The sequence below is a fragment of the Asterias rubens genome, chromosome 1, assembly GCF_902459465.1.
Source record: "Asterias rubens chromosome 1, eAstRub1.3, whole genome shotgun sequence".
Classification (NCBI taxonomy): domain Eukaryota; kingdom Metazoa; phylum Echinodermata; class Asteroidea; order Forcipulatida; family Asteriidae; genus Asterias; species Asterias rubens.
In genome coordinates this window covers 16,495,082-16,508,352 of record NC_047062.1, presented here as the reverse complement: position 1 = coordinate 16,508,352, position 13,271 = coordinate 16,495,082, and the positions used below count along the sequence as shown (strand labels likewise).

General features: G+C 39.0%; 1 protein-coding gene across 8 annotated transcripts in view; it reads left to right on the top strand.

The window, feature by feature from the left end:
* The window catches only part of LOC117288372 (nesprin-1-like), a 210,338-nt gene that overhangs the window by 103,361 nt on the left and 93,706 nt on the right, over positions 1–13,271 (top strand). For all 8 annotated transcript variants that reach the window (XM_033769230.1, XM_033769267.1, XM_033769236.1 and 5 more), the window contains 17 exons: positions 272–394; positions 974–1,094; positions 1,897–2,102; positions 2,742–2,884; positions 3,412–3,598; positions 4,564–4,869; positions 5,129–5,455; positions 5,867–6,190; positions 6,524–6,844; positions 7,322–7,648; positions 8,155–8,300; positions 8,961–9,147; positions 9,775–10,083; positions 10,543–10,869; positions 11,297–11,605; positions 12,238–12,495; positions 12,742–12,864. In XM_033769230.1, the coding sequence (XP_033625121.1) occupies positions 272–394; positions 974–1,094; positions 1,897–2,102; positions 2,742–2,884; positions 3,412–3,598; positions 4,564–4,869; positions 5,129–5,455; positions 5,867–6,190; positions 6,524–6,844; positions 7,322–7,648; positions 8,155–8,300; positions 8,961–9,147; positions 9,775–10,083; positions 10,543–10,869; positions 11,297–11,605; positions 12,238–12,495; positions 12,742–12,864 (4,044 nt within the window). The remainder of the gene's footprint in view (positions 1–271; positions 395–973; positions 1,095–1,896; positions 2,103–2,741; positions 2,885–3,411; positions 3,599–4,563; positions 4,870–5,128; positions 5,456–5,866; positions 6,191–6,523; positions 6,845–7,321; positions 7,649–8,154; positions 8,301–8,960; positions 9,148–9,774; positions 10,084–10,542; positions 10,870–11,296; positions 11,606–12,237; positions 12,496–12,741; positions 12,865–13,271) is intronic.

Sequence of the window (13,271 nt, the reverse complement as noted above, 5' to 3'; positions counted from 1 at the left end):
TGATCTTTTTTATGCCACGGTAATTGATTAATAAACGCAAAATGCCAGTGTTGAAATGAATGTGAATGATTGAATAAATGAATGTCGGCAGCATTGTGGTAGAGTGCAATTGATTTGTGACGTGAGCATTTTTGCAGCAACTCATTTGATTGATCAGAGTGAATTGTAATGGTGTGACTCCTTTTGTAGAGGTCTTTCTTTGCAGTGTTTTCTCATCCTCTGTTTTAAGATCGTTATTTGAAAAACTTAATTTGTATCTTCCTCATGTCAGGACTTCTGGCAGCAGTTTGAGTCCTGTTCGGAATGGCTAGCTGAGAAGGAGCCGTTTGTTTTAAGGAAGGAGAATCCTAAACTACAGGTGTCTGCTGTGGTCCAACAGGTGTTTGAAGCAAAGGTGGGTTGATGTCTCACAATACACACAAGATCAATTTTCATGTTCACGAACTAACCAAATTTCTGTTTTGGGGAACGACTCCAAAAGACTGCAAGGCTTGTAGCTCATATCTTTGAAAATGTTTCACAAGACTAAAAATCACTGTACTTATGGGTACAGCTTTCATAAACACTCAACAGAACTGAAAAAGATTTTTCTGAAGCAAAGGCAACATTTAAACACATTTTTTCTATAAGAAGATGGGGTGAGATATTATTATTCAACCACTCAAGACTGCCGGACTTGTCCGGTCATAAGTTTCCTGGTCCGATACTAAAAACACCGGCTGATAGGGCCTGCAGTCCAGTTTAATTTCAAGCTCTGCTAGTAAAATGAAAGTAACAAGAAAGTATTCATGAGATAAGTGTCAATGGCCCATGGTATAAATGCAAACAAATAGTCAGTGGTTTGATGTTTCAACTCTAGCAGAGTCTTTGAGAAACAGTTTAGTGACAGCTTTATAGAAATGGCCCTAGTCGGTAAGAGGAAAGTAAAATGAAAGTAGTCATGACCAAAGTATTAATCATCTTATTGATGCAGGCTGAGCAGGAGCAAGTGAAGTCTCATCATCCTCAGATGCAGCAGCTTGTCTCTAAGGGTCAACCCATCCTCCCTCAATGCAGTCCAGATGAACGCAAACAACTACTCTCTCAGCTAACAGGTATGTCAATTATCCAGTAATGTACAATTATTGTTAGCGATGTAAACCAAAAGAGACATAATTGGTATTTGAAAAAGCACTTTCTTTCATGTTTTTTTTTTTATACATATTCACAAATGCTGTGTGCTCTGAAATTTTCTTTTAAATGTTTTTATATTCAAGTGATTGTGTAAAACACGAAAAATGCTAATTGGTTTTTGTTGCCCATTTTTTATGCTGTTTGATTATTTCTGGAAGAAAAAGATTTGTAATGAGGCTCAATTTTGTTGTGTCAATGTTGTACACTTTCTGTTTTCACTTAGAACATTGTGCTTGTTTGAGCTTGAAATACTTGAAATAGTGTTTACATGTTCATTTATTTATTTATTTTCTATACTTATCCAAGGCAAGCCAAGTCTGTTCATTTTGGTTATTTGTGCTTAAAATGTATACAGGCAGTAACAAAATGAAACTTGTCACAAAACTTAAAACTTAGAAGTTAAAAAATATATGATAAAAACCCTTACCATTAATAAAAATATAAATATGAATGGTAACATATGAATGGACAGTTCTTTTCAGAACTGAGAAGTCTCCCGAACTTCTGATTATCTACTCCGCGGAAGTAGAATAAAGCAAGACAGTTCCCTAAGAACAACTCTACCTGGCAAGTAGATACACACATGGTGTTACCGCAAACCAAATATACATTGATACCTCACCATGCAATGCCTCAAATCCTATAACGTAATTGTACCTTGTCAGTTTTAAATGGTCCATGAGATATCTAATCGGTTGTGTTCTCTTGGATCTTTTTTAACAGCGATCCAGCAGCGCTACAGTCTCCTCAAAGACACGGCATCCTCTCGTCTTGACTCGCTGGGCAAGCATCTTGCTAAGACAAAGCGATTTGAGACTGATGTTGCTAAGATGGACACCTGGCTGAGTGACAGTGAGCTGGTTGCTTATGCACCGGTTGTCTTGAAGTGCCCACTGGAGCACATGAAAGAACAGCGTGAACAGTTTCAGGTCAGTGGGTTTTTTCTTAACTTCTTAGTTTCCTTGTTTTTCCTTAAAGCCAAAGTATACCTTTGGTTTTTAGAACCGTTCGATTGTTATAATCCCATCTAAATGTAGGTGTATACTGTACAATAAAACGTAACATCTCAGAATTTCACTTGGAATGAGGTTCGCGTTTTGACGTTTCGCCAACAATCCAGAGTGAATATGTCCACGCAGGAAAAATAATTGCTAATAATTCTTAGATTAAAATTTTGGGGCATAAAAACTGTTATCCTATTACATAACCACATTACTTCGAAGTGAAGTGTTTCTCAAAATGCTTTATAATATCGAACCATAGTAGTAATAAATATTTGTTATAGCACGTTTTACAATAACGTATCAATGTGCTTTACATTAGTTTTATGGCAAAACAGTGCAACTAAACAAATTGTTTTTATATCAGATCATTTGTGGGTAAGTTTATGTTTTTTTTTTTTCAATTTGTAAGTTTCAAAGGCGTGCTATGTATGGGTATGATTATAACATGTCCTTTCTCTGATGTTTTTTACAATTTGTTTTGTTTTTAAGGCAAAACTCTGATCTCTGAACTTGCTTTTATTATTTTATTTTTTTATTATAAATATCATGTACTTTCTTCCTCAGGAGATCTGTGATGACTCTCACTCTTATAAGAATCTGGTAGGCTCCTTACACACTCAAGCCCAAGACATCTCACCAGAACTAACATCTGAGGATAACCAGAGCCTAGATGAGCAGCTTCAACGACTTGATGACAAGTTTGAAAAGTAAGATGTTCTAAGCATTCAAATTGTTCGTAGTTCTAAATTTGAACTATGCTTACTACCAACGCTGCATCTTGTTTAACAGACAACACTGGTAATTGGCAAAGACCAGGTTCCGCACTGTGACCCAACTTTTGTATTAAATAACAAACCTGTGACACTTCAAGCCCACAACCATTTCACTGTTTACTAACGTAGAGTTTTGGACTTACAAGATCAATTCTTATTGTTTTCCTCATATCTCAAGAACTATAGCATTTCAGGCAAAACTATTATTAAAGGGAATATTATTTGGTTTTACCCTTGCACCATTGTGTGCTCGTAAGCACTGTATACTCAGTACTTTCCTGAGTTCTGTGAAAAAAATCACAGGCATATTATTTGGGTGGGAACTTTTCAACCAGGACCATCTTACTACCATGTAAGTTATGTGCAAATCTGTGAACATTTATCTTAAATCTAACCAATGTTGCGCACAACCTTGGCAAAAGATTCTGATGTTCAACTTTGTCGTTCTTTTACCCCAACAGAGTATCCGTCAAATCCTCCAACAAGCAATTTCATCTCGCAGAATCCATCAGCCAGAGGGAGGGTTATGAGCGAGAGATCTCAGACCAAGATGCTGAACTGTCTGAGCTACAGACCCTTGCTAAGGTGCTGGATGAGCCACTTAGTCATGATGTGGATCAGGCAACGGAACAGCTTCAGAAGGCACAGGTTTGTAGAATTCATCTCAGCCGCCCCCCCCCCCCCCCACCATGAACTAAAAAAGAAAATTCATGCTCTCTTGTTGACCATCATTCAAAAGCGTACTGGGCCCAATTTCATAGCACTGCTTAAAGGCAGTGGACACTATTGGTAATTACTCAAAATAATTATTAGCATAAACCTTTCTTGGTGATGAGTAATGGGGAGAGGTTGATGGTATAACACATTGTGAGAACCGGCTCCCTCTGAAGTGCCATAGTTTTTGAGAAAGAAGTAATTTTCCACGAATTTGATTTCGAGACCTCAGATTTAGAACTTGAGGTCTCGAAATCAACCATCTAAAACGCATACAACTTATGTGTCGACAAGGGTGTTTTCTTTTTTCATCGTTATCTCGCAACTTTGATGACCGATTGAGCTCAAATTTTCACAGGTTAGTTATAAAAAAAGAAAAAAAGAAAAAAAGAGTTAATCTTCTTTTGTTTGATCTCTGGACTAAGGTGAACATTGAACGTAAATCAAGTGGTAGGTTAGTGACTTCTTCAAGACCCTTGATGGTGTCCTCATCGAGGTCTCTGAGTCCCTGTATAAATCATGATAATTTAAGAGAGTAGCATTAGGACAAATGTCCTGGCTCGTAGGGATGCTAAATATCAGACTTTTATCTGTTTCAGACATTTTAAAGTCTGCTTGGTAAACAAGAAGTATGTATTTTTTCTCAAAATTTGTCAGGCTCTTTGATCTACTTCTCCAGCAGTGATGATACTGTTCTCCAAAGCTCCTTGTAATCTATGACTCCAGGGGCGAAATGCCATTATTTTAATGTTCCTCCTAAGTTCTGGATCCCAGTTTCACACTTTTTTGTCAGGAGGGAATTTCATCCCATGGCAGAATTCTACACCTATGGTCACTGTTTGTTTTTTTGTAATTTTGTTTATTAATATTTATACTTTTTGTGTATTTTCTTGTTTCAGGACATTCAAGTCAAAATTCAGAATCAACAACCCAAGATGGATGACCTTCACAACAGCAAAGTTGCCATGGTAGGCAATGATCAGGTCGACCACGCTGATGATGTCACACGATTAGACACAACCTATCAGGATCTGCTGAAGGCAACGTCTTCAAGGTGCTCTGTCTTCGAGGAGGCTGTGGAGGTGAGGAAAGAGTACACCAAGAATGTGACGGAGATAGAGGAATGTCTTGAGGAGTGTGGTAACGAGATCCCGTGCCTACAGGAAGCGGGAATGATGACTGAGGAGAAGCTGGAGAAATGTCAGGTAGTGTTTTTGGACTTGCGTTGTATTTCTGGGATCTTAAATAAAATGAGTTTTGTGGGGTTTTTTCCCCTGTTTTTTTGTTTGTTTCGGTGTATCCCTTTACTTGATTTCTATGATCTGATTTCTGAGGAATTTCTTACTCTCGTCTAAGCAAAATATTTGCAATTTAGAAGAAAACAAAATGTGATGTTTTGAAAAGCATAATTGTAATACGAAGTTGGAACAATTTTTAAATTTGAATTGATTGTATTCATTCAAGGCTCTGTTAGTGACACTCGGCAACCAGTTCCCAAACTTGACGACACTAGACACCCAAGGCCAAGATATTCTCCAGACGGCTGACAAGTCGGACCATCCCATCATCACCACCACCAACCTCAAGCTGAAACAAGACATGCAGTCCCTCGCAGAGCATCTCAAACAGAACCTGGAGGTCTTGGAAGGCACCAAGAAGGCCAAGGAATCCTTGACGGAGGATGTGAATAGATGTCTGGGATGGCTTGAGGAGACGGATACAGACATCAGAGGAGTGGCACCAATCAGATTGCCGTCTGAGAGAGTGGAGGAGGAACTCAGAAAACATGAGGTAAAACATCAAATTAGATTAAGTATTAATTATAAGTCACAATATGTAAACAAGAAATAGTTGGTTGGATTTGAAACTCTGCATGGTGGGAGTATAACCAGGTGAGGGTTTTTGGGGCACCATGTGTAAAGCTCTTTTGAGCAGTGTTGGTTCTAAACAAAAATGGTTGTTGAGAACTCAACATTTCGATCAGTATGTTCTGATTGCCTTCAGGAGAAAGAAGACATAATTGGGATGCCTTTTCCTTTATTGGGGAGCATTTTGAAAATAGTAAACAGAGGCTGACTGTGAGATACATGAAAATTACATTCTGAAATGTTTGACACTTGCCATGTTTTGTATCCACACCAGAAAATAGTATTGAATATACAAGATTCAAATGAAAAATGATACTTCTCCCACTTTCATCAGCTCCTTCAGCCCACCTTGGACAAGAAGCTCCAGCAAGCTCAAGCTCTAATCATCAGCGTCAACGCCAAGTATGCAGAGCTCCAAGAACCCATCCCAGCACAACTCCAAGCCGACCTCGAGCAGATGGACACCCTTCATTCTCAGCTACTCCACGGCACCAAGGAGAGAGCTGCAAGACTCCAAGAGGCACTGAGTCTTAGAGAGGATCTTGAGAGAGGGGAAGAGGCGGTGAAGGAGTGGTTGGACCCAGCGGAGGAGATGCTAAAGACAGATGAGGAAGGAGTTGATTATGAGAATGGTCATGAGCAGTTAAGAAAACACAAGGTGGGTTTAACTGTAACAGCTATTTTGTACACTCCAACTTGTAAATTGTGCAATTTTCCGTATTTATCTCCAGGTGTGCTGCTAAATGTTGCTGCATGGGGACACCAGGACTTACACATGTTTTTAATGAATGAAAAGATATGTTTATTCAAACACTGCACTTTTGAAGCAACAATTTGTACCGTTGTGTTTGAGGGCAAAGTATTCCTTTTGTTTTTGGAACAATTTAATAGATATTAACTTTGCATCATCAATAAAGATTATTATTTGGTTTTACCCATACACCGATGTGTCAAATTATATCAACATTTTGAATTTTGCTCTCGTTTACAGCTGCTGTTTGCCAAGGAAGCTATTTTCCAGAGTAAACTCGATGAAATTGAGGAAATCGCTGACAAAATCTTGCCCACTCTGAGCTCCGAGGAAAGCTCTTTACTCAAAGCGGACATTTCGAATCTCAGTTCACGATTGGCTGATACAGCTACGAGGTCAAGAGATATTGAAGAAAAGCTCCAAGATGGCGTCAATAACTGGCAAGACTTTGTGTCGAGTGCGGTAGAACTGAAGAGCGCCCTCACTGGTTTACAAGAGAGAGCTGTGTACCAGTCTCCCACCGATTTAGCGTCGGCAAAAGACAATGAGCAACTCAATCAGGTAAAGCAGCTCAATATTTGTATTTATTCTTAATTTCTGTTACCACGATTAAAACTGAAGAATTTTGTTAAATACTGTTTTGGGTTGAACACAGAAAACATTACTAGAGCTGGACTAGAACCTTCGATCTGCTACATCAGTTTCCCTTGTGGTTTTTTATTTGATATTGGAAATTAAATATTGCACCTCCTTAAGGTGATCCCTCTTCTGCTGCTTTCCAGGTTATATTGTAAGCTTGGGTATCATCACTGGTTATATGGCAGTCACAGGCTGAATGGCACCTGACTGGCACCCTGAACAAAGATATTGACAAATAGGGAGACTGCCAACATAGGTTAATATAGGTCAGTTGGTAGAGAACTGGCTCGCTAGGTTGCAAGTTGAAGTCCTTTTTTAAATGTTATTGTTTAACTTACGAAAATAGTTTATACAGCAAGTAAATCAAACATCTTTTTTTAAATTTTCTCTTTCTTCCAGGAAATCATGCAAGTAATGCAAGCCCAACTAACCCAACTGAAATCCCTGGAACAACAAGCTGAAGTACTGGTTAAGCATGGAAACCCACCAGGCAAAGCAGCTGTCCAAAAGAGACTGCAAGATCTTCAGGGTCTAGCGGAGATGTTACAAGACAAGTCGTCCAGTGACAACGAGAAGATGAGGAAGCAGGGAGAACGCTGGCAGGAGTATCAAGATGCCCTGCAAGAGGTGACGGAAGTCTTGCTGACTGCGGAGAGATGTTTGCCAGTGTCTGTCTCACACAGTATCGGGAATGAGGACCTACTTGTGAAACTAAATACAGCAAAGGTGTGTTAATATTAATCATAATGATTTTTATTTTATTCCTTGCTTAACATCTTCATGTAATCCTGATGCGCTTTACATGAAAAAAAAAGAATCAGTTAGTAAAACAACATTAGGCTACTTTTTTATTTGATCAAAAGTAGAACCTGTGAATGATAAATTCTTTCTCCAGATAATTGATGGAAATCACATAAATGTACCACATGATAGTTCATCAGCTCAGTGCTATAACCAAAGTCCTAAATTGCAATGTCGTAATTGGAAATGACCATTAAACGAATTTGGACCTTTAAATTATTTTTGATTTTTTAAGAACAATTACTCTGGAGACCGACTCTCAAGTCTTCTACAGTGCCAATATCCACAAAAGTCCACATCGCGCTTGATAAACTACAATTACCAGTAGCTCAAAGTTTGCAACACCAATTTAACAAAATCCATACAAACTGCATTCAAGACCTTATTGTCTCGATCTGACCAAATCTATTTATTGTATTCTTTACTATTAGGAAACAAATGCCAAGATTCACGATGGTGAGGCCAAACTTGCCAAGCTCCAGGAAGCTGGTGAGACGTTACTGTCTGACTTGGATGATCCAGCTCTCTCTGATCCAGTCTCTGAAGAGATTGCAAACATTAAGGCCAAACACAGCAGGTATTTACAAGAAATCCAAATCAATATAGCAATTGCTGTTGTATCATGCATAAAAAAGTTACTGTTAAACCTTGATCTTTCAAAATTGTTACTAATTGTTTTTCAGTGAAACTCATCTACCTTATGAATTAAGAAAACTGTGCTGTAATTTACAAAGAAACGCAAACTTAAAAATGTGCCAAAAAACACAGTAAAGTGTACATTTGTCTACCATTATGTCACAGTTTTTGCCAATGGTTGTTGCTTTTTTGGAGTACTAGAAACCACCCAAAAGTGTTTCAACATGTGAAATGAACATGCAGGCTTTTACTGAAAACGATTTGATTTGATTAATAATATTAACTTGGTAATGATTTTTAAATTTCAAAAAAAAAATTACGGAAAAGGTATGCAATTTTTTCTGTCCATTGTTGATCGAAGTTTGTTGGTGGTTAAAAAAAAACTGAATCAGCTCAAATTATTCATTGTAACCCTGCATGTCCATTTACATGTTGAAATACTGTTTGGGTGGTTTCTTTTACTTAAAAACAAATTACGACCACTAGAACAAAAATTATAACTTAACAGATGCAAAGTGGTACCCATTTTTGTGTTTCCTATCATATGCCTTTATGTCACCTCGAATCTGAGATATAAATTTTAACATTATTTGTTCTTCAGGTTGGAGTCTAAAGGAGCCAAGACTGAGGCCTCCCTGGAGGAGGAACTCACTGACAGGGATAGATTTGCCTCTCAGTCTGAAGATGTCTTGAAAGACCTGGAGACACTTCTTGCCAAGTTGACTGAGCTTGTTCAAAGTATCGGCCCAGAGCTCAAAGATGTTGAAGACAAGATGATTGGGAAACAGGTAAGGGAAGAATGTAACATTATAACTCGAGATTAGACTTGTAAGTTGTTTTTTTTGGTTTTCCGATGTTCAACCTCGAGTTAACACTTCTGCCCGGTCAAATTCTTCATTTTTCCCTAAGAAAATCACTACAACCCAAACGGCTGTCCCATAAGATGATATCATTTGTTAATTTAAAAAATAATAATAAAATAATAATAATCATCCTTTTTGTAAAGACAGTTAACTGAAATCTCTTTTGGATTTTAAACCAAATATCAAGTTGCATTTTTATCCTATTTTTTTTTACCAAGTTTAAAGTGATTTCAGCCAGAATTCCATATATTGGTGATGTTTTACTGATCTGGGCCCAATTTCATTGCGATGCTTAAGCAGGAAATACATGTAGTACTTGAAAATTGTCTGCTAATGAGCAGGATACCAGTCACAGATAGTACATGTGACATGCTGTCTTGGATGTAACCTTACTTTGGTAAGCATAATTCTGTTGGGCTTAGCTGCTTTTTGTGTTTAGGCAGCTCTATCAAAATGAGCAGTGGTTGCAAGGCAGTTATCACACCATGACGTTTTCCAAACATTCCAAAATGTTGTCCCTTTACACTGCATATTTTTTCCTCGTCATTCTAGGACTTCACAGATGACCTCGACAGTCTGAACCTGACCTCGGACGATCTGACCAAGACCCAACAGTCCAAGTACGACCACCTCCAACAGGCTCCTCCTCCTGAAGTAGCAGAGGAGATTGAGAAACTTCACATTAAGCAAGCTCAGGTCGCCGAGATGATGACGGCGGTCGAGAGGAACCTCTCAGAGGCCAAGGCACTTAGGGATGACTTCAGTAGTCAGGTGCAGAGGGTGGAAGAGATCGTTGGAGACGTGCAGGAGACCCTGGAGGGCAGAGTGACTGATGTCCAAAAGAGTAAACGCTCAAATGAGGTGGGTGGTTGCAGTTGTTTGAATAAATTTATAGCTTGTCATGAGTTTCATAGATGTTAAATTTGCATTGAGATAAATAACTATTTGGTGTTACCCATACACAAATGTGTATAAATTACACATTATACCGATATGTATTAAGCATTTTCCCTAGTCATGTGACGAAAATCAACAGGTACATTACTCAAGTGGGACTCCAACCCACAACATTGGTCATTCTAAAGCAGATATCTTACAACTTGACCACCCAAAATTGCGATGAGTTAAAAAGTAAATCAAGCTGCCACGATGGGTGCCATGCTGTAGTTTACGTGTAACTCTGTCATGTTTGTAAGTTGTGTATTGCATTGCTTTAAACTAAGTGAGGCATTATGGTCTCCAGTATGCTTGGTTTTCACCCTGAATCTTCTGATGTTTTTGCTCGTAAATATAACATTTTGTTTGATTTTTGATTGGCAGGAAGCTCAGGAGAATCTCCAAGAGGCTAAAGCCCTGCTGGACGTCCTCCAACACCAAGCTCACAGTCTCACCAACCAAACCAAGCAGCCTGTTGAAAAACAGCAAGTCACCGCCACGATAACCAACCTCCAGACACAGGTCATTACCCTTGGTCAAGCTGTGTCACAAAAGGTCACTGAGCTGACTGAGGCTGTTGCACTATGGGAGGACCATCATGAGGCTCTGGAGAGTGTTTCTGTTTGGCTGGCGGAGGGAGTCAGCATAACGGAGCCCAATCTTGTCATGACAAATCCACAGATTGTACACTCACAGCTTGATGCCCATCAGGTTTGTTTATGCTCTTTATACAAAAAATCTCTGCTCTCTGAAAACAGCCAGATAAAAACTTGAAGAAGAAACAAACCAAACAAAACAACTGAACCCTGGAATCTGAAATTCAGTACCTGGACAATTTCCAAACCTCGACTTGGGCTCCTGCTTATGCTTCTCCCGCTCTGGTTTGGGCTCCATCATCAACTTTGGAGCATTGTTCATTTTGCTAGATATTTGCATCATCAAACGAAGCCCCCACTGGAGCCTAAATCCAGGTTTGGAGAAAGCCCCAGAAATACTTTGTGCATACTTTCGACAGTTTGATTGAAGTTATTTTGATGTACACTGATGAACATTGTGCAATATTATTACATATTTTCAATTGCCAGCACACAAATGATCGAATTTATCATCAAAGTTTAATATTTACTTTCATTTTTAGAACGTCTTGGCTGATGTTCCAGACATAACAGACAATTTGGAAATTCTGAAAACCACCACCAAAGCCCTCGCCCACGTCTGTGACACCCAGGATCTTGCCCAGAATGCATCTGTTCTTGCTGACCAAGCCAAGGAAACGGAGACCATTACCGAGGAGAGGAAGTTCATCCTTGAAGATGCTGCCAAGAAGTGGGACAGTCATGAGAAAGAGATTACAGAGTTAACAGCCACCATCGCTCAGGCCAAGGCGGCCATGTTTGCTCCAGAACTAGAGTCTAAAGGACTCAGACAGCAAATGAAGGCACAAGAGGTAGGTTAAGACTCCTTTAAATTAGTGTAAATGTTTCTTGTGCACACTACAACACTAACACTCTCAACGATTTTGGGTTGTTTCTGGGAGGTTGCTTGTTAGTGTTCCCAACAGAGTGGCCATTGACTTGGAATGTGCACAGACAACGATTGACAGAGAAATTTGAACCTTCATGATGGTGTAGCAGTAATTGATGTCACAACAAGAATTTCACTACATGGAGATTTTAACAAAATTAAATATGGTACACAAACGAGAATTTGCTGTTATCTGAATTCAGTCCTCCTTATGTTTTCCATGTCGAAAAAACACATTTGTTTTCTTCAGATAAAAAGCAATCCTGAGGGGCCGATTCACAAAGCACTAAGATTCATCTTAAGATGAATTGTCAATATTAGTGCTTTGTATTGTGACATCACATTTTGCTTAGCAATCAATATTAATTCACTGTCAAGATATATCTTAGCTTGTTGTTTTTGGAGCCCTGCTCTGAGGATATTATGTTCCCAAAAGCTCCTTATATCTAGGGGTTACCAAATGGTAGAAATGCCATCATTTCAACGAACAAAGCATCAGACCTTTTTGTCAGCAGTGACTCTTACCTCTGTATGATGGTTTTGTTTTCTTTAAAGGATTTGGTGTCAGCACTAGAGATGTGTGAGGCAAGACTAGAAGAGCTCCAGATTCAACATGCGTTCATTGTCGTGGCGAAACCAACCTCTCCACAACACACCTCTGCCCCAGCCACTGAAGTAAGTGACACCACTGCCGCTACTCCTGACCAAGAGGTTTCTTACCCTCAACTGACTGAAGTTGCTGTTGATCTAGAGCAGCTTCATCAGATCGCTGATGAGCATAAGGAGAAGCTACAAATGTCTCTCATACAACAGGTTAGTTGAGGTTTATTTAACTGTTTGAACTAATCACTACGTTTGAAGATTTCAGGCATTATTCGCTGGATGATTCACAACATCCAGTATTATATAATAGTTCTGGTTAGTTCTTTTCCCAATAGACTTTTTGAACGATTATTGCTAGCAATTTTGCATGGTCAAATGTTTACACTGAACTTGTTTTGTACAATCTTAAGATGAAAACATTGTAATTTTGTTCTTGTTTATTTTGTGTTTTGTTAGGAGGAGTATGACGTTCAGCTGGAGGTCTTGGTCACCAAGATAAAAGCAGCTCAAGACAAGATGGCGTCACCCATTGAGCCAACTACAGTTGAGGAGATAAAACGACAGCTAGCTGAACATGATGTAAGTGGCTTTAATTATTTGCATTTCTATGTAATTTAATTCTTTGTTGATTTTTTTATAAACAGCTTAAAGCTGTAGCTAAGCGCCCTCATAAAATTATGTATGCCTCATTGTGGCTTTGGGGTTTTGTGGTCGCAAAGTCTAGGGCGGTGGGATTCGACTCTGTAATTTACAGAATGTGGGTTTGAATCCCGGCCTGGTCAGTCACTTAATCATAATTGCTTCTCTCCACCCAGGAGTACAAATGGGTACCGGTGATATCGATGGCGATGAACTTGCATCCTGGTGAATAGAAATATTCTTAGTCATGTAAAGCCAAGGGAACCAGATATAAACATTGGCGTGATGAGCTATTTTGCCTAGGGACCGACTTTATCTGTGGCTGTAGTATTTGCACCTCAGTAAAT